This window comes from Plecotus auritus, assembly GCF_963455305.1.
Source record: "Plecotus auritus genome assembly, chromosome: 7".
Taxonomy (NCBI): domain Eukaryota; kingdom Metazoa; phylum Chordata; class Mammalia; order Chiroptera; family Vespertilionidae; genus Plecotus; species Plecotus auritus.
The window spans coordinates 47,381,103-47,408,539 of record NC_137774.1 but is presented as its reverse complement, the minus strand read 5'-3'; the positions used below and the strand labels follow the sequence as shown (position 1 = coordinate 47,408,539).

General features: G+C 39.1%; 1 protein-coding gene across 2 annotated transcripts; it reads left to right on the top strand.

Annotated features, from left to right (window-relative positions):
* The first annotated feature begins 634 nt into the window (after positions 1-634).
* Positions 635-26,619, top strand: LOC308255175 (myosin-1). 2 transcript variants are annotated; one of them, XM_080682199.1, is made up of 40 exons: positions 635-707; positions 967-997; positions 2,550-2,793; positions 2,887-3,030; positions 3,137-3,293; positions 4,608-4,635; positions 5,401-5,512; positions 5,603-5,695; positions 5,827-5,890; positions 6,545-6,643; positions 6,734-6,837; positions 6,990-7,128; positions 7,336-7,454; positions 7,543-7,692; positions 9,538-9,708; positions 10,670-10,982; positions 11,077-11,153; positions 12,405-12,492; positions 12,567-12,684; positions 13,505-13,628; positions 13,717-13,853; positions 13,952-14,207; positions 14,892-15,134; positions 15,225-15,401; positions 16,487-16,632; positions 16,712-16,802; positions 16,886-17,275; positions 17,918-18,044; positions 19,611-19,729; positions 19,856-20,052; positions 21,224-21,407; positions 21,687-21,852; positions 21,942-22,066; positions 22,460-22,768; positions 22,856-23,059; positions 23,396-23,521; positions 23,611-23,781; positions 24,051-24,155; positions 24,281-24,376; positions 26,277-26,619. In XM_080682199.1, the coding sequence occupies exons 3-40, from the start codon at positions 2,590-2,592 to the stop codon at positions 26,427-26,429; spliced, it is 5,826 nt and encodes a 1,941-aa protein (XP_080538325.1). In that variant the 5' UTR covers positions 635-707; positions 967-997; positions 2,550-2,589; the 3' UTR covers positions 26,430-26,619. The 2 variants fall into 2 exon arrangements, with proteins under 2 accessions (XP_080538325.1, XP_080538324.1); XM_080682198.1 differs by lacking the exon at positions 635-707 and adding an exon at positions 721-745.
* The last annotated feature ends 818 nt before the right edge of the window (positions 26,620-27,437 follow it).

The following is a 27,437-nucleotide window of genomic DNA, read 5'->3' as shown; positions in this document are numbered from 1 at the left end:
AACAAACAAACAAACAAAAGTGAGAGAAGCAGGACAACTCAGCTCGGAGAGATAATCCAGTTTTGGAGCAAGTTTGAAGTGGGAGTGGTATAATGTGACAATGAATCTGAGACGACTGGCTAGGGAAAACAAATGAAGCTATCTTTGGCTGCTCTTCATGAAGCAAGTGTTAAAATTAAATTTCCAAGCAAAACCAATAAAAAATATCATGCATTCTTGGGAGGAACTAAGGATCTTTTCACATTTCTCTGGTAAAAAGCAGAATCGTCCTTCCCTGGTGTGATATCTGCAACTGTGCAGTCAGTTGACAAGACTTCCCACAGTCGACTCAGTGAAACAGAAGAGCAGCAGGCAAAAAAGTCCAGGGATTGCAGAACATAGCGCCTCTGAAACAGCACCTCACTTTCAGGTTGCCAACAACTCAAATTATTTATAGGAGATTGATTCATATACTTAACCCAATGAGAGAGGAAATATTTCTAATTATATCCAAACATCTTTAATATGAAGGGAATTATGTTTGGAGACCTTCATTGCCAAAAAAATGTTTTGCCAAACATGTTTTAAGAAAGAGGAGGAGCCTACGTGTTTTCCATATTTGATCTTATAACAGTATCCTTGGAATGAGTATGACTTGTCTTTCCTCATAAAGCTATAAAAGTGCCCTTGGAATGAGTATGACTTGTCTTTCCTCATAAAGCTTCAAGGTAAGTGTGTGAGAGGACAGGGCTCTGTGCGAAGGACGGTAAGGGATGCCTGGCTGCCCTCACGCATGCCATGACACACATCCTGGCTTCCACTGCCCCTGGCAGCTCTTCCAGTGAGGCACCAACGTACTCCGGAGCAATTTTAATTAGACGTTTTAGTGGTCCTAGTCATTATCTGGTCCTGACTTAAGAATTATGCATGCTATAATTGGGGATTGTTAGAATGTAATTCAGAAGAAATTTATCTTTTTTCTTGCAGTTCCGATCCACTTCCAGGTTGTAGCTCTAAGGTAAGATACTGATTTTTTTCTCATTCCTCAAAGATGCAAGAAACCTTCTGCAGTGGTTTGGAGAGTGGTCAGGGGTTATCAAATAAAAGCATTTCAATTCAATGGATGGTCATACTTCCCTTGAAAAATTCTGAGCGGGATTTAGAAACTGATTTCATATGCATTTATGTCCTTTGTCATAAATGAAAATGCTTTCTCAGGTCTTCAGGAGTTTTATACATAATTTTTCTATTTGCAACACTGCAGTTTGTCTTTCAAATACTTGAATTCTAACATGCAATACATTTCAGTGTTATTAATTTATAGAGAAAATGTAAATTTCCTATATTACAGCTTTTACCCAGCACTAAATAATATAAAATACTAGAGATGTTGTCTAAATAGATTGAATCCTTGCCTTGGAAAGTGGCTTAAATCTGCATGTTGTTTCATAATCTGTAAAATGGAAAATTTTTTAAATATAAAAAATGATGAATAATTTCAGCAAGACAAAGCATTTTACTTGTGTCACTCTAATCACTGGACTTTGGGAAAATGTGGAAAAGTCTGCCCAAGTGCTTTAAGTTTTTCTGGAAAGATATCTTTGTTATTATAAAATAGATTACCTATTATCATTATTGACAGGATTAATGAATGTTAAGTGTCAAGAGACTAATCTTGAAAATTTTTGTGAAATTTTTATAGTATTAGTAATAAAGCAAGAAAATAAAAGTAATAACATTTTATCTTAAGTCTTTGATAAATACTAGACAGGTGAAAAAGCTTAGTTTGTCAAAATTATGGTACAGGAACAAGAGAAATTGATGAATAGAATATATTTTAACAAAATGATGCAAAACAGAGCCCTCACATTTTGGCTTTCCTTTATTAGTCTTTGAAAATCCAAATCTAGAATGAAAAGATTTTTGTCACATACAAAATAGTTCCTAGAATTTTTGCAACCTATTTCTATAGTTCTTTTTACTCACAAAGGCAGCTTTGAGCTATCTGCTGCATCCACCTTGTGTTCTGAGAGGTGTGAAGGATGCCATAGAGGGAAAGGTACTCCCTGCCTGCAAGGTACTTATCATCCAATTGAAAGATAAGGACAGTAAGTGGAAGAGATGGAGAACGCCCTGCCATCATCTTGTTTGTGTTTTGTATAAACCAATAAATAATAGGCAGCTTATAAAAATCAATATACATATGTAATAGAACTCAGAAAGCAATTATAATATCAAAGAGTAAGTGAGCCAGGTTACAATAGTCTCTTTCCAAATGCGTGATTAAGTGTCTGTCAGCACTGGCATGGAACACAGATACTGACATTTCTTCTCTAGCCAAGCCAGGGAGGGGGTCATACTCAATGCTCAGCTCGTCAGTGAATAAAGAATGTTTTTTCTTTTCTTAAATTAAAAAATATTTTTCCAATGAGTTTACTTACAATATTATTCTGTATTAGTTTCAGACATACAGCAACGTGGTTAGAAAATCATTATGATGTTTTGTTTTTAAATGTGGATCTAATGGTTCAGTTTCTGAATTTCTATACTATCTTTTCTTCTTATGCCAGGCAAAGTCTTCAACTGTGCTGCCATCAATAACCCGCAGCCATGAGTTCCGACCAGGAGATGGCTATTTTTGGGGAGGCTGCTCCTTACCTCCGAAAGTCTGAAAAGGAGCGCATTGAGGCCCAAAACAAGCCCTTTGATGCCAAGTCATCAGTGTTTGTGGTGGACCCTAAAGAGTCCTTTGTGAAAGCAGTAGTGCAGAGCAGGGAATCAGGGAAGGTGACAGTCAAGACTGAAAAAGGAGCTGTGAGTAAAACACCTGGAGATGGTTAGACTGGCCTGCATTTTGGCTTAGGTGAGCTGACACTAATTTTTTATCTGGCCTCTCTTACCTCACAGACTGTAACTGTGAAAGATGACCAGGTGTACCCCATGAACCCTCCCAAATATGACAAGATTGAGGACATGGCCATGATGACTCACCTGCACGAGCCTGCTGTGCTGTATAACCTCAAAGAGCGCTATGCAGCCTGGATGATCTATGTGAGTTCCTTATAATGGCCTTCTGCTCATACAGGTAGTTAATATTTTCAAAAAATAGTAATTAAGGTCTCCATCAAATAATTAATTTTTTTTCTTTTTGGTGCAGACCTACTCAGGCCTGTTCTGTGTCACTGTTAACCCCTACAAGTGGTTGCCAGTGTATAATGCAGAGGTGGTGTCTGCCTACCGAGGCAAAAAGCGCCAGGAGGCCCCACCCCACATCTTCTCCATCTCTGACAACGCCTATCAGTTCATGCTGACTGGTGAGTAGCTCAGCTGGTTCTCCTATGAATTATTTTACCACCTATAATCAGAAAATGTTAAAACTATAAAGACCTTTAGAAATAATCTAATCCAACCCACTAGTTGTCCAGAAGAGGTGACTAAAACACGAGGTACATACTATAAAAGTGGGGACTAAAACTCAGTTCTCCTGATTCCACCTCCATGAACCTATCAGAGCAGGCAACTGCCCCATCCCTATTATTCTGCTTAGTCTCCCTGCTTGAAAAGATGTGATTTATTTTACATAATTAAGTAGCAAGAGTAAGATAAATAACTGTCTGAACAGAAATAAAAAATGTGTTCAGCCCTGACTGGTTTTGCTCAGTGGATAGAGCGTCGGCCTGCAGACTCAAGGGTCCCGGGTTCGATTCCGGTCAAGGGCATGTACCTTGGTTGCAGGCACATCCCCAGTGGGGAGTGTGCAGGAGGCAGCTGATCGATGTTTCTCTCTCATCGATGTTTCTGACTCTCTATCCCTCTCCCTTCCTATCTGTAAAAAAATCAATAAAATATATTTTTAAAAAGTGTTCAATCATTTTAGTGCCCAAGTTTCTTGATGCTTTTAGAAGTATTTTTATCTCTTTAAATCATCAGAGCTCACTTCAGATATGATATCCTCTCTTTGAATAAAGGGGTGTTTAAGGGCTACAGGCATATAAAGAGAAATTGTTATTTTTCCCCTTTAAAAGGGTTTTACTCTGATTGAAGCACCCTCTTTCACCTGCTCTTTCTTTGACCCTATGCCATACTTTTGAAAAGACTGAGCAAAGTTAGGGTTGCAATCTGTGGCCATGACACAAAGGTGTGTGTGTGTGTGTGTGTGTGTGTGTGTGTGTGTGTGTGTGTGTATGTGTGTGTGTGTGTGGCCATTGGATCCATTTAGAAAGTAAATCTCAACCTTAGCTTAATACTATTTTATCCAATTAAACTACAGCCCAAACGCTTAGCATATTCTGCATTTTTCAGTTGCATGCATTATCAGCACTCAGCATGACACTGAATACACACATGACAACTAGGGAATATGTCTATCTGCCTTTGCAAAGTACTATTCTTTATTTTAAACCAGAAGGACACACTTCCTGTGGGGGCTTAAGGAATTTAAGATATGACAACACTTTATATTTTCCTCTTCCTCAACTTAAGAATAATATCATATATAACTTTACAATAATATATTGAAAAACTTCATTGGATATGACACTTATGCTCAATGCCCTAAGTGTTTCCCTATACAAAGTTTGGTTTGTGTAACTGGTAGATATGCTGATTGTGCACCATTTTTCTTCCAGATCGGGAGAATCAGTCTATCTTAATCACGTATGTATTCCTATTCTGAGTCTTATTAGTATTTTATTCTCACTAGGATAATAAAAACCAAAAGAAGAAATTTAGCCCACATACTAAAGCAATAGTATAATCAGCCTAAAACTAGATATTGTTTTCACTTTATTGTAGGATTTTAGAATGCATCAGAATATAAAATAACAATGCCGCAAATTACATCATTCTGGTCGAGTCTTGAAAGTTCCACAGGACTTACCTGGGAGAAGGAGATATAAAATCCCTTCTCTGGACATGGCTTAAACCCAGTATAGCTCAGTGAGCAATGTACAGCCTTCTGAAGGTTAAGTAGTTTGGGAATGTTATCAGTGGTTTTTAAGGCCTACTTGAGGAATGTCTATTCCTTCAAAGACCTAACTTGGGCTATATCTTTGGTCTATGGAAACTGAAGAACACTTGTATTTTTTCATAGTTTTTTAAACCAATAGTTTAATTTCCTACCTAGTTGTTGAGTGGCTGCTTTTTGGACCACTCATGCCCAGGCCTCAGCACCTAGAAGAGAGCCTAGCATACTTTAAGCACTGAAGAAATATGTGTTACATGAATAATAAATAAATGAATTTATATCTTGTCAATGATAAGCAAAGAAGCAAATAAGCAATGATGAGCTATATGTAGGCACAGAAAAAGATCTAGGAGGCTCTAATAAAGACATAAAATAGATGCTTAGGTAGTAAATAGTTATGGTAGAAGTAGTTTCATGGCTTAATTTCTCATATTTGCTTGGTCACCATTTGACAGCGGAGAATCTGGTGCAGGGAAGACTGTGAACACCAAGCGTGTCATCCAGTACTTTGCAACAATTGCAGTTACTGGGGAGAAGAAGAAGGAGGAAGGTTCTGGCAAAATGAAGGTGAGTCCAATACCAGAGTCAGAATCAAGACTGTCAGGGCTCTCAGGAAGTGGGGAGCCTCAGATGTGAGCACTGCGCTTGCCTTTGCAGGGGACACTGGAAGATCAAATCATCAGTGCCAACCCCCTGCTGGAGGCCTTTGGCAATGCCAAGACCGTGAGGAATGACAACTCTTCTCGCTTTGTAAGTGTCTTGGTCACAGAGGGGTTTCCTTGGCCTTTAAATGCCAGAGAAAGCATGTCTGAATTATCATTTAAATCTCATCTCTCTTGTGTGCTTCAAGCTTTGCACATAACATCTTTTTTACTTGCAAGGGTAAATTCATCAGGATCCACTTTGGTACAACAGGGAAACTGGCTTCTGCTGATATTGAAACATGTGAGTAACAGGACCTCTTAAATAGAATCCAAGAATGACAAATGATGGTTTGGAGGAACATCTTGCAGCTCCTGCTGAGCCTAGAGCTTGTTTAATACCATTCTGCTGCCAAACATGCCACAGTTAATGCCAATCTTAACCAGAGTCCACAGTGTGCTTTAGCCACATCAGTCGTGAGCTAATGATTCTGTAATAACTGCCAGGAGCTGTTAGGCTTGTCTGAATTATCCCAGCCTTAGAATTGACCTCAAAATTTTCTAAGAAAAAAAACAAAACTAACAGTAGGGATAAATGAGTTGCCTCTGGGTGGAATATGTCTGATTGCTTCCAAGTCTGAGTCTTGACAAATTTCACTTTTAGTATTCCCTCTATTATAAAGTAACCCTGGGGAGGAGGAGTTAAAGAATCTATTATATTTCATGCATCAGGCATCTTCTGTATGAGAGATGAATATGCCTTGGGCCAGCATGCTTTAGTTTCTTTCTAGAGATATAAGAGCAACTGCCATTGTAGAGATGTACTATGTGGTACCTCATGGGAACATTCAGCTGAAATCTCAAGGGGCCAATAAAATATAACTGATGACCATAAATGCCAAATCATTCCAGGAACTTGACAATTTCCCTCCAATCTAATATCTACTTTCCACTGCAGATCTTCTGGAGAAGTCCAGAGTTACTTTCCAGCTAAAGGCGGAAAGAAGTTATCATATTTTTTATCAGATCATGTCTAACAAGAAGCCAGAACTGATTGGTAAGAAATATCTTAAATTCAGATGAAAGTTAATCTTTTTTATTAACAACTTGTAATATACAATGTATCTCCTGAATTCTATGTACCCAGAAATGCTCCTGATCACCACAAACCCATATGACTATGCCTTTGTCAGTCAAGGGGAGATCACAGTCCCCAGCATTGATGACCAAGAAGAGTTGATAGCCACGGATGTAAGTTACACATGCAGTTTTTTAAAAATACATTATGCATGGGAATGACAATAGCAACTTACTGTAGGTGTGTAGTAAGGATATAGTATAAATTCTCCTAAATAAATTAGTCTCTTCTGCTCTAATTTTTGTCCTCTCATTTCTCCCTATAGAGTGCCATTGACATCCTGGGCTTCACTTCTGAAGAAAGAGCTTCCATCTATAAGCTCACAGGGGCAGTCATGCATTATGGAAACATGAAATTCAAGCAAAAGCAGCGTGAGGAGCAAGCTGAGCCAGATGGCACTGAAGGTATAAAATGTAGCTATATCTGGGTTTAACAGGAGAATCTAGGCAAAAAAGCCCATTCCAAACTCATGTCTCCTGTACAACTGAGCTTCTGATGGGACATACAGAAATGTACTCCTGCACAGACTTTCTATAGTGATGCTCTCACTACTCTATGAATAGTGGGGTGCACATCAGATCATGTTGGGTTCCTAAACTGTGTCTTTACAGTTGCTGACAAAGCGGCCTATCTCCAGGGTCTGAACTCTGCTGACCTGCTCAAAGCCCTTTGCTACCCCAGGGTCAAGGTCGGCAACGAATATGTCACCAAAGGCCAAACTGTACAGCAGGTAAGTGCATGACCTTAATGAATGACACACATCCTAAGCCTTCACAACATGTCTTTAATAACAGCAAGTTATTACTCTGTCCATGAAGGTGACCAATTCAGTGGGTGCTCTGGCCAAAGCCGTCTATGAGAAGATGTTCCTGTGGATGGTCACCCGCATCAACCAGCAGTTGGACACCAAGCAGCCCAGGCAGTTCTTCATTGGGGTCTTGGACATCGCTGGCTTTGAGATCTTTGATGTGAGTCATCAGAAACTTTGAGCAGGGAAGTTTACAAATCCTGCTGCTGCAATCAATATTGAAAACGGTCTGTGAGAAAGAGCTGTACTACAAACTAAATAGGCATGTGAAAGAAGACTGAAAGTCCATAAAAGGGCACAAACTTGGAATGAGACAGGTCTGGACTCACACTCCACCTCTGTCAATTCTTACCTAAGTAAACTTGGATAATGGGAATGGTATCTGACCAATCACAGGACAAATTCAACTAGACTGATAGGTAAATCACATATCACTCCAAATAGCACACTTCTGAGATCATTCTGCCAGTTACGAGCTTGTTGTATCTTAATCCCTAAGCATAAACTGACAGCACATAGTACTCGGTAAGTGACAAAGAAGGTAATGAGGACAACAAAGATGACAGTGGGGAAGACAATGACAAATTCAAAGAGAGATTTCAAGGTTCCTATCTGCCCTGAAATATCCAGGTATAGAGGATGGATGTGGTATTGCAAAGTAACTCAAATTCATCTGCCTGAGAGAGAATACCTCGAATATATCTTAGGAAACAAAGGTACCGAAGTGAAGTCCTCTACCTGACAGCAGTATCTCAGATGTGTCTGATCCACAAGTAGAATTCCTATACCTTTTCCTGACTGGTAGACACTGGAGGAATCTTTCTGAGTTTTTTAGGAACAAGAGCATTTCCAGAAATTCCCAAGCCCAAATGGGAAGGAATAATCTGTCACCAAGCAGGAACAAGAACATATCACATTTTTTTTTAAATAAGAAAACTAACAACACTACATACTTGCAATATCTTTGAGTTTTTAAATAGATTTATTAATATAATTCACATACCATTACATTTGCCTATTTAACTCAATAGTTTTTAATGTATTTACAGATATGTGCAACCATCACAATAATCATTTTTAGAACATTTTCATCACCCCAATAAGAAACCCTATTCCATTAAATCATTCCTCACTTCTTGCTCCCCCAGCCCTTGATACCACTAATCTCCTTTATGTCTTTATGGATTTGCCTATTTTTGACATTTCATAGAAATGGAACCATACAATACATAGCCCTTTATGATCAGTTTCTTTCACTTCGTATAATGCTTGCAAGTTCCATCTGTATGGTAGAACCTCTTTGACTTCTGTGTATGGTGACACTATTCTAACACAATAGCATTCACAATTATTTTTAGGTCTGTGTGTCCTGAGTAGTAAAGCATAGCAGATCTCCTCAAGTTCTAATACTGGGTACAAACACTGGCTCTGGTGTCAAAGCTTTGGAGCCCTGCCATGCCCCTAACCAGCAGGATCTTACTCCGGTTACATAATCTCTCTAACAGTGTTTTCTCACCCATGAAATGGGCAAATAGTACCACCTTAAAAAGGCAGCTGTGAGGACCAAATGCAATAATTTATATAAGCACTTAGCACAGTGTCTAGCATATAGTAAATGTTCAACAAATGTTAGCTATTGAATTTTTATTCCTATTATTAACAACACACAGATCATAGTGACTCAGATGTATCAACCTTAGCTAGTTATACAACATAATCATAAAGAGATAAATTACTATGAAACCTATAAGTAAAAATATATATTGTGAAAACCAAATAATTGTTTTATTGCATAGGGAGTATCATTCAGACCCTGTTTAGTCCTACTTAGGAGATACTTCCAACAAGGGTGCTAACATTTCCTCACCCACAGAAGCAAAAAAGGCAGGCGGGATGAAGCCATACCATCCTGAGGGCAGTTGGGCTTACCAATTAAGAAAAGCCCCTATCCAATAGAAGCTTTTATTATAAGATTAATGGTAATTTATATTTTATACTTATTTAGTATAACAGCCTGGAGCAGCTGTGCATCAACTTCACCAACGAGAAACTGCAACAGTTTTTCAACCACCACATGTTCGTGCTGGAGCAGGAGGAGTACAAGAAGGAAGGCATTGAGTGGGAGTTCATTGACTTTGGGATGGACCTGGCTGCCTGCATCGAGCTCATTGAGAAGGTAAAGAAATAAATGCTACTCCTCAGGGATAGCTCCTCTTTACGTGGGACCATCACCTCTTTGCTCTCTTTCCTGCTAACACGTTGCTGCCTCTAACCCCACTGTCTCAGGCTGTAAGCCCTCTGATAGTAGAATCCCCTTGTGCACAAAGGCTAAGTGTTTGGAAAGCACCCAGAATCTGTTCAGACACCTAGAGAGGTGTATGGGTGGTTAAATCCCAGGGCTCAGTTATCCCCAAGAATATGATGGGAGCCCAGCAGGGACTGTGGCATTTCATACCCTTCTGGTTTGTCCAAAGACCCATAAAGCAATGGGGTTCAATGTCACTGTAAAAACAACATTAACTTAAAAAATTTTTTTCCATAATGTTTTAATCACTGGTCATGTTGGAAGGAAGTGGCTACTGAGAAATACAGATATGATTTTTCAAAATATTACTTATATTATTTGATGTCTATGTACATGAAATTTTTGGTAAACCTATTGCTAAAAGTGAGCTACATTTATATACACATATATTTTTTTAAATTTTCATTAAATTTATTGGGATGACATTGGTCAACATGAACATAGATTTCAGGTGTGGGTTTCTATGTTACAAGATCTGTATATTGCACCTTGTGCCCACCACTCAAAGTCAGTTTTTCTCCTGTCACCTTATATTAAGACTCCCTTCTCCCTCAAACCCCTTCCCTCTGGCAACCACCACACTGCTGTTTGATATACACATAATTTCATTCCATGTACTGTTGTTCAACAAAAATTAAGCACACACCATATGTCTAGCACTGCTCTGTCATTGCGCCAAACAGACCAAGGGCCTTGCTCTCACAGCACTTACAGTCCAGTGTTCTAGTAACAGAGTGACAGCACCAAAGTGGCTTTGGCTCCTGCAGACAATGGAGTCATTGGAATAGACTGGTATTGAATACTGAGGTACAGCCTGTTATGCTCCTTCTAGCCAATGGGCATCTTCTCCATCCTGGAAGAGGAGTGCATGTTCCCCAAGGCCACAGACGCCTCCTTCAAGAACAAGCTGTATGAGCAGCATCTTGGAAAGTCCAACAACTTCCAGAAGCCCAAGGTTGTCAAAGGCAAGGTTGAGGCCCACTTCTCGCTGGTGCACTACGCAGGCACTGTGGACTACAACATTGCCGGCTGGCTTGACAAGAACAAGGACCCCCTTAATGAGACTGTGCTTGGCCTGTACCAGAAGTGTTCCCTGAAGACCCTAGCCTACCTCTTCTCCGGGGCAGCAGCAGCTGCTGAAGCAGGTAATTTTCGATAGAATTCTCTTTTACTGAATGTCTGAAACCTCATGTGAGGAAGCCTGTACTATGACTGTTGTGCTTTCTCGGTTCCCCTTAGAGGCTAATGCTGCTGCTGGAAAGAAAGCTGCCAAGAAGAAGGGTTCTTCCTTTCAGACCGTGTCTGCTCTCTTCAGGGTACAAACTTCATTTTCTCTAATTAAATTCAGGAAATTAAACTTCATTTTACTGTGTGGGAAAGGGGAATTAATGTTGCAAGGATTTAACTGGATATGACTCAAGGAGAGAGGTCAGCAGGTAGAACTGAGTCTTATGGAACTTTGGAAGAGATACTCAGTATAATATAGGAGACACAGGCCTCAGGAGGGATGAGCGAGAATTGCAGAAATAAGTATCAGATGGTAAAATTCAATTTGGGGGTCAGGAAATGAGGTCATTTGACACTCAAAAGTTTCTAATGGGGTAGGATTAAGCAAAACATGACATTTTCTTAAGCCTTTGGGAGCCTCCAAATAATGCAGGTGCTTAGGCGAATATTGGCATAGACTGAAATGAGTAGATTTCAAAATCTGAGGATAAAATAGTGGTAGGAATTGCAAGCTGATCTAAAAAAACACACACACACACACAAAACACCCCAGATATGATTTTAAAAATAGCCCTTTAAGGAAAATTTACTTTACTTTTGACAATCCAGGTGGCAAAAACTGAAGCTCTAGTTATTAAAAAAACACACACAGGATTTCCTTGGAAAACACCTCACACTTGGTAACATGGCTGTCAGTTTTCTGCCAGTTCCCAGAACAAGGCATTAAAAGGCCACTCACTGTGGAACCAGAAGGAAGACACAGATCTCCAACTATGATAAGGAATAAGCATGCGATAGGGAAGGGGATACAACTGCAAGTCAGGTAAAGAAAGAAATGGAGATTTGGAGAAAGACATTGACTTATTTGTAAAACCAGATCACATATCCAGGCAAAAAGAGTAGCTGGAAGTATTTCCATATGTTTAGAATGTCATACTATATTGACAACGTATTCTATCACACTCAACATCAGTGAACAACCACTTTAAACACCTAGGAGACAAAATATCTATATATAATGCACAAAAGTAGGCAATAAAATACCATTTTAGGAATATGGAAATTCCAGAGCTAACTCTTTGTAAATTCTAATCTGGATGGGTACTGGAAATATCGGGGGGAACACTTTGTAAAGTATATGCTTCTCTAACCATTATGCTGTACCCCTAAAACGAATATAAAATAATATTGAATATAAACTGTAATTGAAAAATAAAATGTAAAAATAATTAAAAATTTAAGAAGTATTAAAAGAATGCCATGGAGCATGATTATGTCTGTGTATATGAATGTCTGAAAATAGTATACTTTTTAAAGCAAATATTCATATGGTTTCACAGGAAAATTTGAATAAGCTGATGAGCAACCTGAGGAGCACACACCCCCACTTTGTACGGTGCATCATCCCCAATGAAACCAAAACTCCCGGTAAGACAGTTCTGATATCCAGACAAACTTGTCTGTTTGTGCTAGACCATGAAATGAGGCATATCTTGTTTTAGGGGCCATGGAGCATGAACTTGTCCTGCACCAGCTGAGGTGTAATGGTGTGCTGGAAGGCATCCGCATCTGTAGGAAGGGATTTCCAAGCAGAATCATTTATGCGGACTTCAAACAGAGGTCAGACTTTTTCACCATGAATTATTTTAAGAGATTTCTCTTATTTACTTTAATTTTTCAGTGAAAGGATCATTAGTGATCCCACTTGAAGGAATATTTCCTAAGAATCCCAAAACACCAATCAGAAAAAATATATGCACCCCTATGTTCATAGAAGCATTATTTACAATAGCTAATATCTGAAACAGACCAAGTGCCCATCAGTAGATGAGTGGATAAAAAAGATGTGGTACATTTACATAATGGAATACTATGCAGCTATAAAAAAGAGGATCTATTACCCTTTGAGACACCATGGAAGGACCTATAGAGTATTATGCTAAGCGAAATAAGTTAGTCAGAGAAAGACAAGTATCACATGATATTACTTATATGTGGAATCTAATAAACAAAAGAAACTGACAAACAAAATAGATCCAGAGACAGGGAAGCATGCAATAGACTGACCAACCTCAGAGGGAAGGAGGTGGGGGTGGGAAGAGATTAACCAAAGAACTTATATGCATACACAATAGTGGACACAGAGAATAGTGCTGTGAAGGCCTGGGAAGTGGGAAGGAGTGGGGTGGAGGGGGTTAATGGGGAAAAAGGGGATATCTGTAATACTTTCAACAATAAAGTTATATATATATGGAACAAATTTAACTGACTCTATTGAAATACCAAAAGTTTGACACCCTTTGAATATATGGAGAATAAAGAGGTAGATATGATTTCTTGTTTATGTTTGTTACACTACTCAACAGCTATGTTGTTTCTATAATAAGGCAGGAAGACTTCTTGTTCATGACAACAGCTATATCATTTATTTGTTAAACAGATACAAGGTATTAAATGCAAGTGCTATCCCTGAAGGACAATTCATTGACAGCAAGAAGGCTTCTGAGAAGCTTCTTGGGTCCATTGACATTGACCACAATCAGTATAAATTTGGTCACACCAAGGTAACAGTCTCTGAAGTCTACCTAATGTTATTCCTGTCGCTTTGAAGTTGATGTAAAGTTCCTGATCTACAACTCTGCTCATGCACAGGTCTTTTTCAAAGCTGGTCTTCTGGGGCTACTAGAGGAGATGCGAGATGAAAAGCTGGCCCAGCTGATTACCCGAACCCAGGCCAGGTGCAGAGGGTTCTTGGCAAGAGTGGAGTACCAGAAGATGGTGGAGAGAAGGTATTAATAGGGATACTTTACTAAACTCCATCAGCATAGACCTTTTAATTCTGATTCCTGTTATAACCTGACTTTGAAAATTTCTGCTCCTATCACAGAGAGTCCATCTACTGTATCCAGTACAATGTCCGTGCCTTCATGAATGTGAAGCACTGGCCCTGGATGAAGCTGTATTTCAAGATTAAGCCCCTCCTCAAGAGTGCTGAGACAGAGAAGGAGATGGCCAACATGAAGGAAGAGTTTGAGAAAGCCAAAGAAAACCTTGCAAAGGCTGAGGCCAAGAGAAAAGAGCTGGAAGAAAAAATGGTTGCTCTGATGCAAGAGAAAAACGAACTACAACTCCAGGTTCAATCTGTAAGTGTCAGAACCCATTTTTGTAATCTGATGCTAAAATTTTATTTAAGCAATTGCTAGGGGAAATTCTAGATTCCACCTTACCAAGAGACTTATTATAAATCTTTCCTAATTCACAAATTCTTAGAATGTTCTATAAATTTTCATATACAATATTACTAAAAGAATCAACAAGACACACGGGTTTGTGCTAAGGGTAGTTAATGGTGAAGAAGTAACTAGAAAGTTAAGGATTAGTTTAATAAGGCTTATGTATACAGCCTTGTTGGCCCCCAACTCCCCATCTCTGGTGATAAAAATGTCTCCTTTCCTCCTCACATGGGAAATTTATGGAAAGAAGGATGAGGGGAGGTCAAACGACCTTCTTCCTTCTGCCATTTTCTTAAACTCCTTCAACTTAAGATTTTCAGTATGCCAAAGGGCCATATTTTGAGGTGGTGTGCCCTGAACACCATCATTAGAAATAAAACTGTGTCATAATTTTACCAGAAACCATGACTTAAATTCCTTTATTTTATCGTCAGTGGGGTAACTGTCCAATAAATATTTCCTAAATGATGCAAAGCTAATAAACATTAACCTAATGTTTTAAAACACAATTTAATGGTTTGCTTTCAAAATATTAACATAATCTGAAAATATGCAAAGAAATAAAATATAAAAGTGTCTATTGTTCCTTCTTAGGAAGCGGATAGCTTAGCTGATGCAGAGGAAAGGTGTGACCAGCTGATCAAAACCAAAATCCAGCTGGAGGCCAAAATCAAAGAGGTGACTGAGAGAGCCGAGGATGAGGAAGAGATCAATGCTGAGCTGACGGCCAAGAAGAGGAAACTGGAGGACGAATGTTCAGAACTGAAGAAAGACATTGATGACCTTGAGTTGACACTGGCCAAGGTTGAAAAGGAGAAACATGCCACAGAGAACAAGGTAAGAGACATATTCTGCTGTACTATATAGAGATTCTACCATCCAATAAGCTGCTTTATAGTAGAGACAATCTCTTCCTTGACCTTCTAGGTGAAAAACCTCACAGAAGAGATGGCAGGTCTGGATGAAACCATAGCTAAGCTGACCAAGGAGAAGAAGGCCCTTCAAGAGGCCCACCAGCAGACTCTGGATGACCTGCAGGCAGAAGAGGACAAAGTCAACACCCTGACCAAAGCTAAAACCAAGCTTGAACAACAAGTAGATGATGTAAGTCTAACATCATGTAAAATTATTTTTTTTTAATTTTGTAACTAAGTGGGTATTAGTTTGGATTCTTACAGTGTAATGAGTACTTCCAGGAGTGTCCAATGAATACACAGTATAGGACATTATCTATATGTATAAAAGCCTAAGCAACCCTTATGACCAAGCAACCAGAACGAGCAGAACGACCAGGCGACCAGTCACTATTACATGCACTGACCACCAGGGGAAAGATGCTCAACGCAGGAGCGGCCCCTTGGTGGTCAGTGTGCTCCCACAGCCAACATCCCACAGCCAGCCAACTTCCTGCAGTCCCTCCCCCCAACCCCCGACCGGCCCTGATAGCTGGCCAGGCTGAGGGACCCTACCCATCCACAAATTTGTGCACCAGGCCTCTAACCCTGCTATAAGAACTAATATGGACACATAAGTAAAAAAAAGAAAATAAAGAAAGTTAGTTGTAACAGATAATATGGGCAAAACAAATTAGGGGGAAGGAAGGAAGAAAAAACTGTGTAAATAAAACAACTGGGCTTGAAAGAAGAGAGGCTATGGGAAGATATAGAAGAGAGAGGGTTTTCTAAACGAGAAGTGTAGCAAGAGCAAAGAAGCAATAATGATCCATAAGGTTTTCTCTCACAGGGACAAAGGGGATTCCAAACAGAGAGCATGGGAGATAAATTTGGCTTCAAACATGTTCTGATATTGAATGGAGAATCCGCTGTAAATGTCTGAGTAAGGGAGGACTTGACAAAGGTCACGGTTTAGAAATATTGCTATGGTGTTTATCCCATGAGGTAAAGCATCAAACACAATGAATTCTAGTGGGGAGACAGAGATGACAAGAGGTCTCCCTAGTAGTTTACTGTAAAAATGTGGTAATGAGGTGCATTTCACTTTGTAAATGATGAATCCCTGGACTAGATAAATAGCAATAAAAATGTAATAGATTGGATAAATTTGTCTAATTCAAAGAAAAAAATCAAAATAATTTGCTGATTATATATGAGTTAAATGTTTACAAGTTCAACTTGGGACAAAAGGTGGTAATATGCCAGGAACTATATTCATGGATTATTAACTTTTAGCTTGAAGGATCTTTGGAACAAGAAAAGAAAATCCGAATGGATCTAGAAAGAGCAAAGAGGAAACTGGAGGGAGACCTAAAATTGGCCCAAGAATCCACAATGGATGTTGAAAATGACAAACAGCAACTTGATGAAAAGCTTAAAAAGTAAGCAGCAAAGACAAAAGTCTACTGGGGGAATTACTATTAGTATTTATGTGACTTACAACAAGTGCTTTTCTAATAGAAAAGAGTTTGAAATGAGCAATCTGCAAAGCAAGATTGAAGATGAACAGGCCCTTGGGATGCAGCTACAGAAGAAGATCAAGGAGTTACAGGTAAGTACTTGGTTTCCATCAGTGGAATTCAACATGATAAAATTACTAACACAAGCTAACTTTGTGTTTTTCATCACTCCTAGGCCCGCATTGAGGAGCTGGAGGAGGAAATCGAGGCAGAGAGGGCCTCTAGGGCCAAAGCAGAGAAGCAGCGCTCTGACCTCTCCCGGGAACTGGAGGAGATCAGCGAGCGGCTGGAAGAAGCGGGTGGGGCAACTTCAGCCCAGCTTGAGATGAACAAGAAGAGGGAGGCTGAATTCCAGAAAATGCGCAGAGACCTGGAGGAGGCCACCCTGCAGCATGAAGCCACAGCAGCCACCCTGAGGAAGAAGCATGCAGACAGTGTGGCTGAACTTGGGGAGCAGATAGACAATCTGCAGAGGGTCAAGCAGAAACTGGAGAAGGAGAAGAGTGAGATGAAGATGGAGATCGATGACCTCTCTAGTAATATGGAGAGTGTCTCCAAAGCCAAGGTACAGTCATGATTTAAGCATGGATGGACCTGGAGAGCATTATGCTAAGTGAAATAAGCCAATCAGAGAAAGATAAATATCATTTCACTCATATGTGGAATCTATTGAACAAAATGAGCTAACAGGCAAAGCAGAAATAATGTCTTAAGAGATTTCGGTAAGAAATCTGGCAAGAGTCTGGTCAGAGGGAGGGGCAACTCAGGTGTGACAGGGCAAAGTGCTCACTCTTTATAGATGAGTCACATCCAAAGAATATGCATAGTGAAAACTTAAGCTCTTTCAAATAAAAAATACAATTCAACCATACATTTTGAGATTTTTAAAACACCTCGCCTTGATTAGGCTTTTTGTTTTTCTTTTAAGCACACATACATAATTTGCTTCTCTAAAAGAACTCATGAGCTGAATCAAATATAATTACTCTCTTACAAGTAAGCCAGTTGAGTAAAGACAAGTTCACAAGTAGTATCTTGTTACTCTTTCCATCACAATCTAAGACCTCAGCTGTTTTTTTGTTTTGTAAAAGTAGTTGATTTTCAAAATAGATAAATACTGAAGCTCCTATGGAATGCATGGGATTAATAACAATTTCTATGGTCCAAAAACTTGCTTGCGATGTCTTCTGCCACTTTTTGAACACAGGGAAACCTTGAAAAGATGTGCCGCACTCTAGAAGATCAACTGAGTGAACTTAAGACTAAGGAAGAAGAGCAGCAGCGGCTGATCAATGACCTGACAGCTCAGAGAGCTCGCCTGCAAACGGAATCAGGTGGGCAACTAGTGTTGACCTTCAATGACATATTTACCTTGGATGCTCAATTTGTTAACAAAAACAATAACTGCACTGACTTACTTGAGATCACATATTATCTTCCTGAGAGGGGCTCACTCATATGAGCACATTACTGACCACAGGCATGAACAGCTTTCTTTCTTTTTGTTTTTAAATAATACAGAGATCCAGGCTTTTTGTTTTTTAACATTTTAAAGCAGATTTGATTCTAATAAAATTATTAAATAAAAACTGTATCCTCACAATATTTATTTTCACTTTTCAAGATGCTCCAACAAGTTATTAGTTTATTATCCTCATTACCTTAGAATGTTATCCCAATTTTAAAGATGATAAATTATGGTAGTGATGAAATGCCCTGTCCAAGAAGCTTACCCCAGTCTTTTTCCTGAAGTCTTTCTAATTGCTACTAGCTAACCCCAGGGAAGTAGGGAAATATTCAGGACCACAACCCAGCCTGGGAACATTCAGTGAGGTTCAGAGCACATTGATTATCCAAATTGGGGAGTCTCTGTATTCATTCCTCCCCCAATCAACTTATCCACCTTTCTACTACAGTTCTCCATCCCCTAGGGCAGTGGTCGGCAAACTCATTAGTCAACAGAGCCGCAGTTTGCTGACCACTGCCCTAGGGTAACACGAAGGAAACTGTGTTTTAGGTCATCTGGACTATTAAAGCAATAGGCTGATCGAAGTGTTGGAACCACTTCACTTTCATATTCATTCAAATATTGTTCTTTCAAGAACTAAGCTCAAAGTGGGGTTTTTATTATTGTTATACAGATAGTAAGTACACTTATGAAAAAGAAAAACTGTATTCTAAAGGAATAAAAATGCTCCTTGTAGTTTCTCTTCCTCAATACATGTTTACTGCTAGTAATTTAGTGGTATATAAAAAAGTGCAAGTTGTGATTCTTATTAAATGTCAGAGATAAGGCTTCCAGGTAACCAGTTCAATAGTGGTGTTGAAAAGTTTTTCTCTTTATTTAATACAATGTATTTTCTGAATTATGGTGCTTAAAGAATTGGAAATAAATGCCATTTTGTTTATGATATGATTAGTTATCTCATACATCAGCTCCTTCTGGGAGTGGAACGATACTTGACCATTTCTTAATATAAAAATGATTCCACAATTTCCTTTTGAACATCACTTCTACTTACAAAGGGAACTACTCAAAGTCTCCTGTTTCTACAGAATAATTTTTTTGATTCAATGGAAGATAAACTAGTACAACCCTACTGCCTTTCACAAAAGGCACTGGAATGTTCTGTTAGTTTGATTTACTTTTCATATGTTTCTTAACAATTTCTACCGTGATCAAAAGATCAAAAAAATCTTTGTGTACTCTGCCTCAATGTTTTCCATACTCCTCATTTTTACATAAACTTTCTTGTCAGGGTTGAAGTGGATGTTGGTGGTTTGTTGTAATGCATGCTTTCCATCATGTTTTGACTCAGCTCCCTTCCCCTGTTCCAGTTTTAATTTAGAGCTTTAATTTCCACAGTACAGTTGAATTTTCTGGATCTTGGTCTTTATAGGTGAATTTTCACGCCAGCTGGATGAAAAGGACTCGATGCTTTCTCAGCTCTCAAGGGGCAAACAAGCATTCACACAACAGATTGAGGAACTAAAAAGGCAACTTGAAGAGGAGATAAAGGTAAACTTTACTTTTTATTGTTCTGGTCATTATCCTTGTTTTCTTCTGGAGACCTATAGGAGCGTAGTTATATTTAAATATAACTTTAAATATATACAATTAAATTGCCAATCTCTATGTTTTTAGGCCAAGAGTGCTCTGGCCCATGCCCTGCAGTCCTCCCGCCATGACTGTGACCTGCTGCGGGAACAGTATGAGGAGGAGCAGGAAGCCAAGGCCGAGCTGCAGAGGGCAATGTCCAAGGCCAATAGCGAGGTTGCCCAGTGGAGGACCAAATACGAGACGGATGCCATCCAGCGCACCGAAGAGCTGGAGGAGGCCAAGTATGTTCTAGACTTAGTTAAAATGAACCATCTCTCTTAAAAGAGTGCATCTGCTACCTCTAGTAAGTGAACAAATATCCATTGCTCCCAAAACAAAGGAAAAATGAGGGGAAACTAGTTTTTTTTAGAAAGGACATAAGGGAACAGGGAGCTGAATGGTTGTTTTTAAAAAGGGGGACAGTTGTAGATAGAATAACAATTAATTATACTCTCTTGTGCCTCTCCTCTTTCTGAGCAACTAACAAAAATATTGCTCCAAGGTGATAGGTCTGTGAAAGAAAAATAATTAAGCTTTAAAGCATAGCTCCTCCCGTTGAGATGTGAAAACATGGTTATATTGAAAAAGTGGAGGCATAAGTATATTGTTAAAGACAATAAAATAAAAAGTAGACAAAATTCTGTAATAAGAAAGAAAACTGTTGCATAAATATACAATGCAATACAAAGTCCAAGACTGAACTATAAGAGGGAGAATGTGGACAGAAGAGACCTACTTATTCAACAGAAAGTTTAAGAAGAGATCTATTCATTTAATCTATGGCTAATGTACATCCATATTGTTGGAATTATAATGCTTTGTTGGATGCTGTGGAAGAGATTCTGAGTTGAGCTCTCAAAGCAAAATTTATATTGATTTGGGAAAGCTTTTTATTAAAGGCTTTATGAAAACTAAGAAAATAGGGGATATAATTAGACAAAAATCAAATATATTTTATTTAAATTCAATTAATATAACATTTCAGTACTTAATATGTATGACAGCCTACAAGAATACTAGTACAAAGATTAGCAAAATATAGATTCTACCCTCTGGAGATCAAAATTCAGTTGAGAAGAGATATAAATAACAGTAATTCAAGGTAGATATTAAGATTCTATAAAGGACTAATGAGTCATCTACTTTGAAGGGTAAAATGTTTCATTGGGCTGATCATGGATTGCCTAAAAGTCAGACTACTAGTATGAAGTAGAGAGATACTAAAATTTGGGTTATTTTCAGCATTTGGTTGGTAAGAGTGGGAATGAGTTAATACAGAACTGGATCTCCAAAACAAGTTTGAAAAGCATGGTAGTAGGAGTCTGACTGTGGAAATCACTCTCTTGTACCCACTTTGAACACCGACTTCTGCTGATGACCATTCACTTCTATTGTCTCTATTTCACTTTTCAGGAAGAAGCTGGCCCAGCGTCTGCAGGACGCCGAGGAGCATGTAGAAGCTGTGAACGCCAAATGTGCCTCCCTTGAGAAGACGAAGCAGCGGCTCCAGAATGAAGTGGAGGACCTCATGCTTGATGTGGAGAGATCTAATGCTGCCTGCGCAGCCCTGGACAAGAAGCAGAGGAACTTTGACAAGGTAATTTCTGCAGAAGCTTCTGCCTCAGCATCCTCCATACAAGTCAAGATAGCCTGCTACTGTCAGTGTGCCTTATTCAAACCATCTGAGGACTATTCTCAGTAGCTCCTGCTTCATGGGTAGGTGTGTGTGTGGGGGGGTGTTCTTGTGGTTTCTACTGTTCTCATTCATCATAATTTTTCACCCCAGATCATCTCAACTCTCAGAGATGCTAGAATAAATGGTTTCATTACATTAAACTTTCTCCACTAAATTTCTTGACCATAATTTGCCCCGCAGATCCTGGCTGAATGGAAACAGAAGTATGAAGAAACTCATGCTGAACTTGAAGCTTCTCAGAAGGAGTCCCGCTCCCTCAGCACAGAGCTATTCAAGATTAAGAATGCTTATGAGGAATCCTTAGACCAACTTGAAACCTTAAAGAGGGAAAATAAGAATTTGCAACGTGAGCACATTTCACCTTTTTTTTTAAACAAATAGTTAAATAATGCCTTCCCTCAATGAACAAATTTCTCTATTTTTGTTGACCAACAGAGGAGATTTCTGATCTCACTGAGCAGATTGCAGAAGGAGGGAAACGTATCCACGAACTGGAAAAATTAAAGAAGCAAATTGAGCAAGAAAAGTCTGAACTTCAGGCTGCTTTAGAGGAGGCAGAGGTAGACATATTATTGTACACTCTAAAACAATTATGAGAAAAATTAGGGTCAATTTCACACAAGAATTGATGAATCAAGAAAAAAGAAAAATAATTTTTACTCTGAATATGAGTATGGAGATGGAGAATTGACCATGTATACAACTAACATAATTATATGACAAGAACTATGCTAGACATTGAGAAAACAAAGATGAATTAAGAGCCTTGCCCACAAGGGCACTATCTAGCTGGGGAGATAGACATATATAAAACCAACAATAGAACATTGTAGAAATTTTTATAATAATAGTATAAATATGTGTTATGGTGGCAAAAAAGTAGGAACTCATTCCTATTTCTAGAATACTACATACTTCCATTCCCTGCTAATGTCACCCTTTTTGTCATTAAGGCATCTCTTGAACATGAAGAGGGAAAGATCCTGCGCATCCAGCTGGAATTGAACCAAGTCAAGTCTGAAATTGACAGGAAAATTGCTGAAAAGGATGAGGAGATTGACCAGCTGAAGAGAAACCACATTAGAGTGGTGGAGTCCATGCAGAGCTCGCTGGATGCTGAGATCAGGAGCAGGAATGATGCCATCAGGATCAAGAAGAAGATGGAGGGAGACCTTAATGAAATGGAAATCCAGCTGAACCATGCCAACCGCATGGCTGCTGAGGCCCTGAGGAACTACAGAAACACACAAGGCATTCTCAAGGTAAATGGGGTCAAGTGATGGCCCCAGTGCAGTTGGGGTGGCTGAAGCCCTGAGAACAAGATGTCTCAATGATCTTTCATCCCACAGGACACCCAGCTACACCTGGATGACGCTCTCCGGGGCCAGGAGGACCTGAAGGAGCAGCTGGCCATGGTTGAGCGCAGAGCCAACCTGCTGCAGGCTGAGATTGAGGAGCTGAGGGCCACTCTGGAGCAGACGGAGAGGAGCAGGAAAATCGCAGAACAGGAGCTGCTGGATGCCAGTGAGCGTGTCCAGCTCCTGCACACCCAGGTGAATAGATAGAATAGGAGAAGAGTGAAAAATACAGAAGTAAGAAAATCAAATTCTTGCTCACATTTTAGTATTATCTAAAAATGTATTCATAATGTTTCATGGAGGATAAAATTTAAAACATTTAATATTTTTGGATTAACAATATTTTGCTTATCTTAATTTTGAAATCAAGCATTGACTGTCTTTTAAAAATACATTGTCACCTGAGATACTTTATGTAATAAGGAGGGACACCAATTAGTTAATTTAATTAGTTTGTGATTTCATTAAATAGCAGGCATCCTAATTTTTCTCTCAGGTATTTAACATTTTTAAATGTGATGTTTTAACCAGAACACCAGCCTGATCAACACCAAGAAGAAGCTGGAAACAGACATTTCCCAAATCCAGGGAGAGATGGAGGACATTGTCCAGGAAGCTCGCAACGCAGAAGAGAAGGCCAAGAAGGCCATCACTGATGTGAGCAGAGGGCAACGCAGTGGTAGTCAAATTTGAATACTAATGTGCTATCTCAGTTTTCTGAATGGTTTTAATTTACTGCTAATTAGGCGGCCATGATGGCCGAAGAGCTGAAGAAGGAGCAAGACACCAGCGCCCACCTGGAGCGGATGAAGAAGAACCTGGAGCAGACAGTGAAGGACCTGCAGCACCGTCTGGATGAGGCTGAGCAGCTGGCCCTGAAGGGCGGAAAGAAGCAGATCCAGAAACTGGAGGCCAGGGTGGGTCTTCTGATCACCATATTTCCCATCTCATTCCAATCCAATGCATGATTTTTCAATACCTAGCCCTACTGGATGATGTGTGGCATACAGAGATGAATGAGAGATATTCCTTGCTGCCAAGAACTTATAAAGGGGAGATTAGACTAGGGTATCAATAATTACAAATAAAGCAGAGTAAAAGAAGTACCTCAGGACATTTGAAAAGTAGAAATCCATTAAATAAATGCATCATAATAAATGTCTTTAAAATGCCCATTTTCTTGCAGGTACGTGAACTTGAAGGAGAAGTTGAAGGTGAACAGAAGCGCAATGTTGAAACTGTCAAGAGTTTACGCAAACATGAAAGAAGAGTAAAGGAACTCTCTTACCAAGTAAGGAAAATGGCCTCTCTAGGTTTTCACCCCAGTCTACAGAGGTTTGAAAACCAAACATACAACAAAATATGATGGTATTTGTGCTTTCAAGAAACTCACTCTTTAAAATATAATAATTTCAGACTGAGGAAGACCGCAAGAATGTACTAAGGCTCCAGGATCTGGTGGATAAACTGCAAGCAAAGGTGAAAGCTTACAAGAGACAAGCTGAGGAAGCGGTGAGTTCAGAATCGCTCATGGTGATTAGGCAGCCTCCATTTCTCAGATATGTCCAAGCTAATTTGGTTAAAGGGATGAACGAAAAAAGAGTAAAATGAGGAAAGATTAAAGGTAAATGGTTCAATGAAGGTCTAAAGAATGAGAAGAAACCAACCACTTGATAAGCCAAGGATAATTTTTGTTCTAGGGATGGAAAAGAGCAAATGCAAAGCTTTTGTGTGGAAAAGAGTCTGGTTCAAGAAGTAGAATAATGAGGGAGGTTGCAGTAGAGATAGAGCTGAAGAGCTGGCAGGAGGAGGATCACATGGTCTTCCAGGTCATGATAAGAAGTCTGGCTTTTTTCTAAGCATAATGGGACACTGGAAAGCCATAGGATGATTTTGCATTTGGTCAGTCATGCCCTGGTTTATACTTTTTTAAAAGAGTATTTTGGCTACTATATGGAGGATGATTTTTGGTGACATAGGTAGGTACAGCAAAACATGGCTTGGATTAGGATAGTAGTGGAGCATACAGAGAGAAGTGGAGCTATTTTGGATGTAGAAACTACAAGATATGCTAATAGGTTGCACTTGGGAGGTGAGAGAAAGGAAATCAAAGATAATTTGTCAAGTTATGGTTTGATTAACTAGGTGGGTGGTGTATTATTAAAATAAAAAGCTAAGGGAAGAACAGATTTGCAGGTCTGCAAGAAGAAAACAGTAATTCTATATTGGAAACGTTGTTTGAAATACCATTATATACACCATGAATTCTTAGCATTCCACCTTATCGAATTTCCCCAGCCTGTGATTCATGGGAAATAATGATCAAGTAACATCAATTTCCTAAGTATAAAAGTATGGCTATACAGAAATACGTATCATAAATTAGTTCTTGTGTTCATTTATAATTTTTATTTTCCCCCTGATCTCTAAACCTCTAAGGTCAGAGAGAGAAAGAGAGGACTTAGTTAACCTTTCTCTAGCTCCAACTTTCTTTATCTGTAAGAGGAAGATCTGAGGGGTTTTTTTCAAACTCTATTATTTAGTTATTTAAGTTTTATTGATGTTCTAAATCTGAATGCCATAATTTGGTGGTTCTAAATGAGCCTTTTAAAAAAGTATGATTACTAGAGACTAAACCAGGACTGGGCTTCTCAAATTCATTGCTATATATTCAAACATAATCAGAGACCACTCTATTTTAGGAAATAATCAACTTCTTGTTTAATTACAAAACTGCCTTAAATGGCAATAATTTATACTCAAGGCTATTGGTTTGGTATGATATAGATTGCATGTCTGCATTTTTGTTGTTGTTGTTAATCCTCACCTGAGGATATTTTTGCTTTGATTTTTAGAGAAAGTAGAAGGGAGGGGGAGAGACACAGAGAGAGAAACATTGATGTGAGAGAGACACAATGATTGGTTGCCTCCCACACGTTCCCCCACCAGGACAGGGGATCACTCCTGCAACTGAAGTAGTTGCCCTTAACTGGAATCAAACCCGGGACCCTTCAGTCCTCGGGCCAACACTCTATCCATTGATCCAAACCAGCCAGGGCCATGTCTGCATTTTTAAAGGTCTGGTTCCATTCTCAGGATTTTGAAAAAAGAAGAGGCTGGAAAGTTGGCATTTAGGAGTAGCTCTAAGATGTTTAGAAGTTCTAAAAGGAGAACTTTTAGAGCACCTTGGAGACAAATGTCACCTGTCCCTCCTTGTTATCCATGAGTTCAAGATGCATGAAAGGCGTTAATACAAAAAAAAAAAAAAGTTCCAGATCATTTCTCTAGGTTTTAAAAAGGTTTGCTAGAGTGAATCATTTTTAAGTAAAAAGAAAATTCAAGACCCACTGACTTAAGAAACTAGAAATTCTTAACTCTATTCACTCCTGAATGCATTTCCATTCATTCTCAGGAGGAACAATCCAATGTCAACCTCTCCAAGTTCCGCAAGCTCCAGCACGAGCTGGAAGAGGCCGAGGAGCGGGCTGACATCGCTGAGTCCCAGGTCAACAAGCTGCGGGTGAAGAGCCGCGAGGTTCACACAAAAATCATAAGTGAAGAGTAATTCACCCAAATGCTGAAAGGTGACCAAAGAAATGCACAAAATGTGAAAATCTTTGTCACTCTGTTTTGTACTTACAGTTTTTGCAAATAAAAAATTTATTTGCAAAGAATTTGTGTTTCTTTTTCTCCCCACTGTGTCAAATTTACCTTTTTAGGCATCAAATAAAGAAATAAACATTTTGCTTGCATCTAATGGAGGATTTAGTCACCAAAAATAAGAGGTGATAGGAGCAGCCAGGTCAATCCCGGTTAGTAAGTGCTCTAACCCATACATGCCCCTGTGGGGAGCAGGGGAAACCTAGAGGCAGACCTTAGGCATACAGAACATAGAGTACCTGTTAAACCTCACTTGGCAGATTTCTCTTAAGGAAGTAAACAATCTTGATCCCAAAGCTGAGTAAAAATAGGGTAAAACACGAATTACCAACACAAAATAAAAGAGAAAGTAAAAAATTTAGATAAGACACTTTAAAATACAAACTCTCCCCTATAATGATATGAACTATTAAGTTGGCATTAGAATCCCTTAAGGGGGAAATATGTTCTAGATTTTATGGTCCAATTTATTTATTTATTTAATCCTCACCTGAGTATATTTTTTTCCATTGCTTTTTAGAGATAGTGGAATAGAGGGAGGGAGAGAGAAGCATCGATGTAAGAGAGACATCGACTGGCTGCCTCCCACATGAGCCCCAATTGGGGGCAGGGAGCGAACCCACAACCTAGGTACGTGCCCTTGACCAGAAATTGAACCCAAGACCCTTCAGTGCATGGGTTGACACTCCAACCACTGAGCAACACTGGCCAGGGCACTGGTCCTTTTTAAATATGAGATTTTTCTTTTTTGTTACCTACAGATGTTTAGTTGTTTGTTATGCTGAGTCTCCTCTCTTGTTATTACATTAGAAGGTAAACAGGAGTTAAGAATGAACATATTTTAAGTATTTGTTCTTTTCTTTGAAAACTGCTGCATCTTTTACAAGGTTTCCTCATAGAACTTCTGATAGCA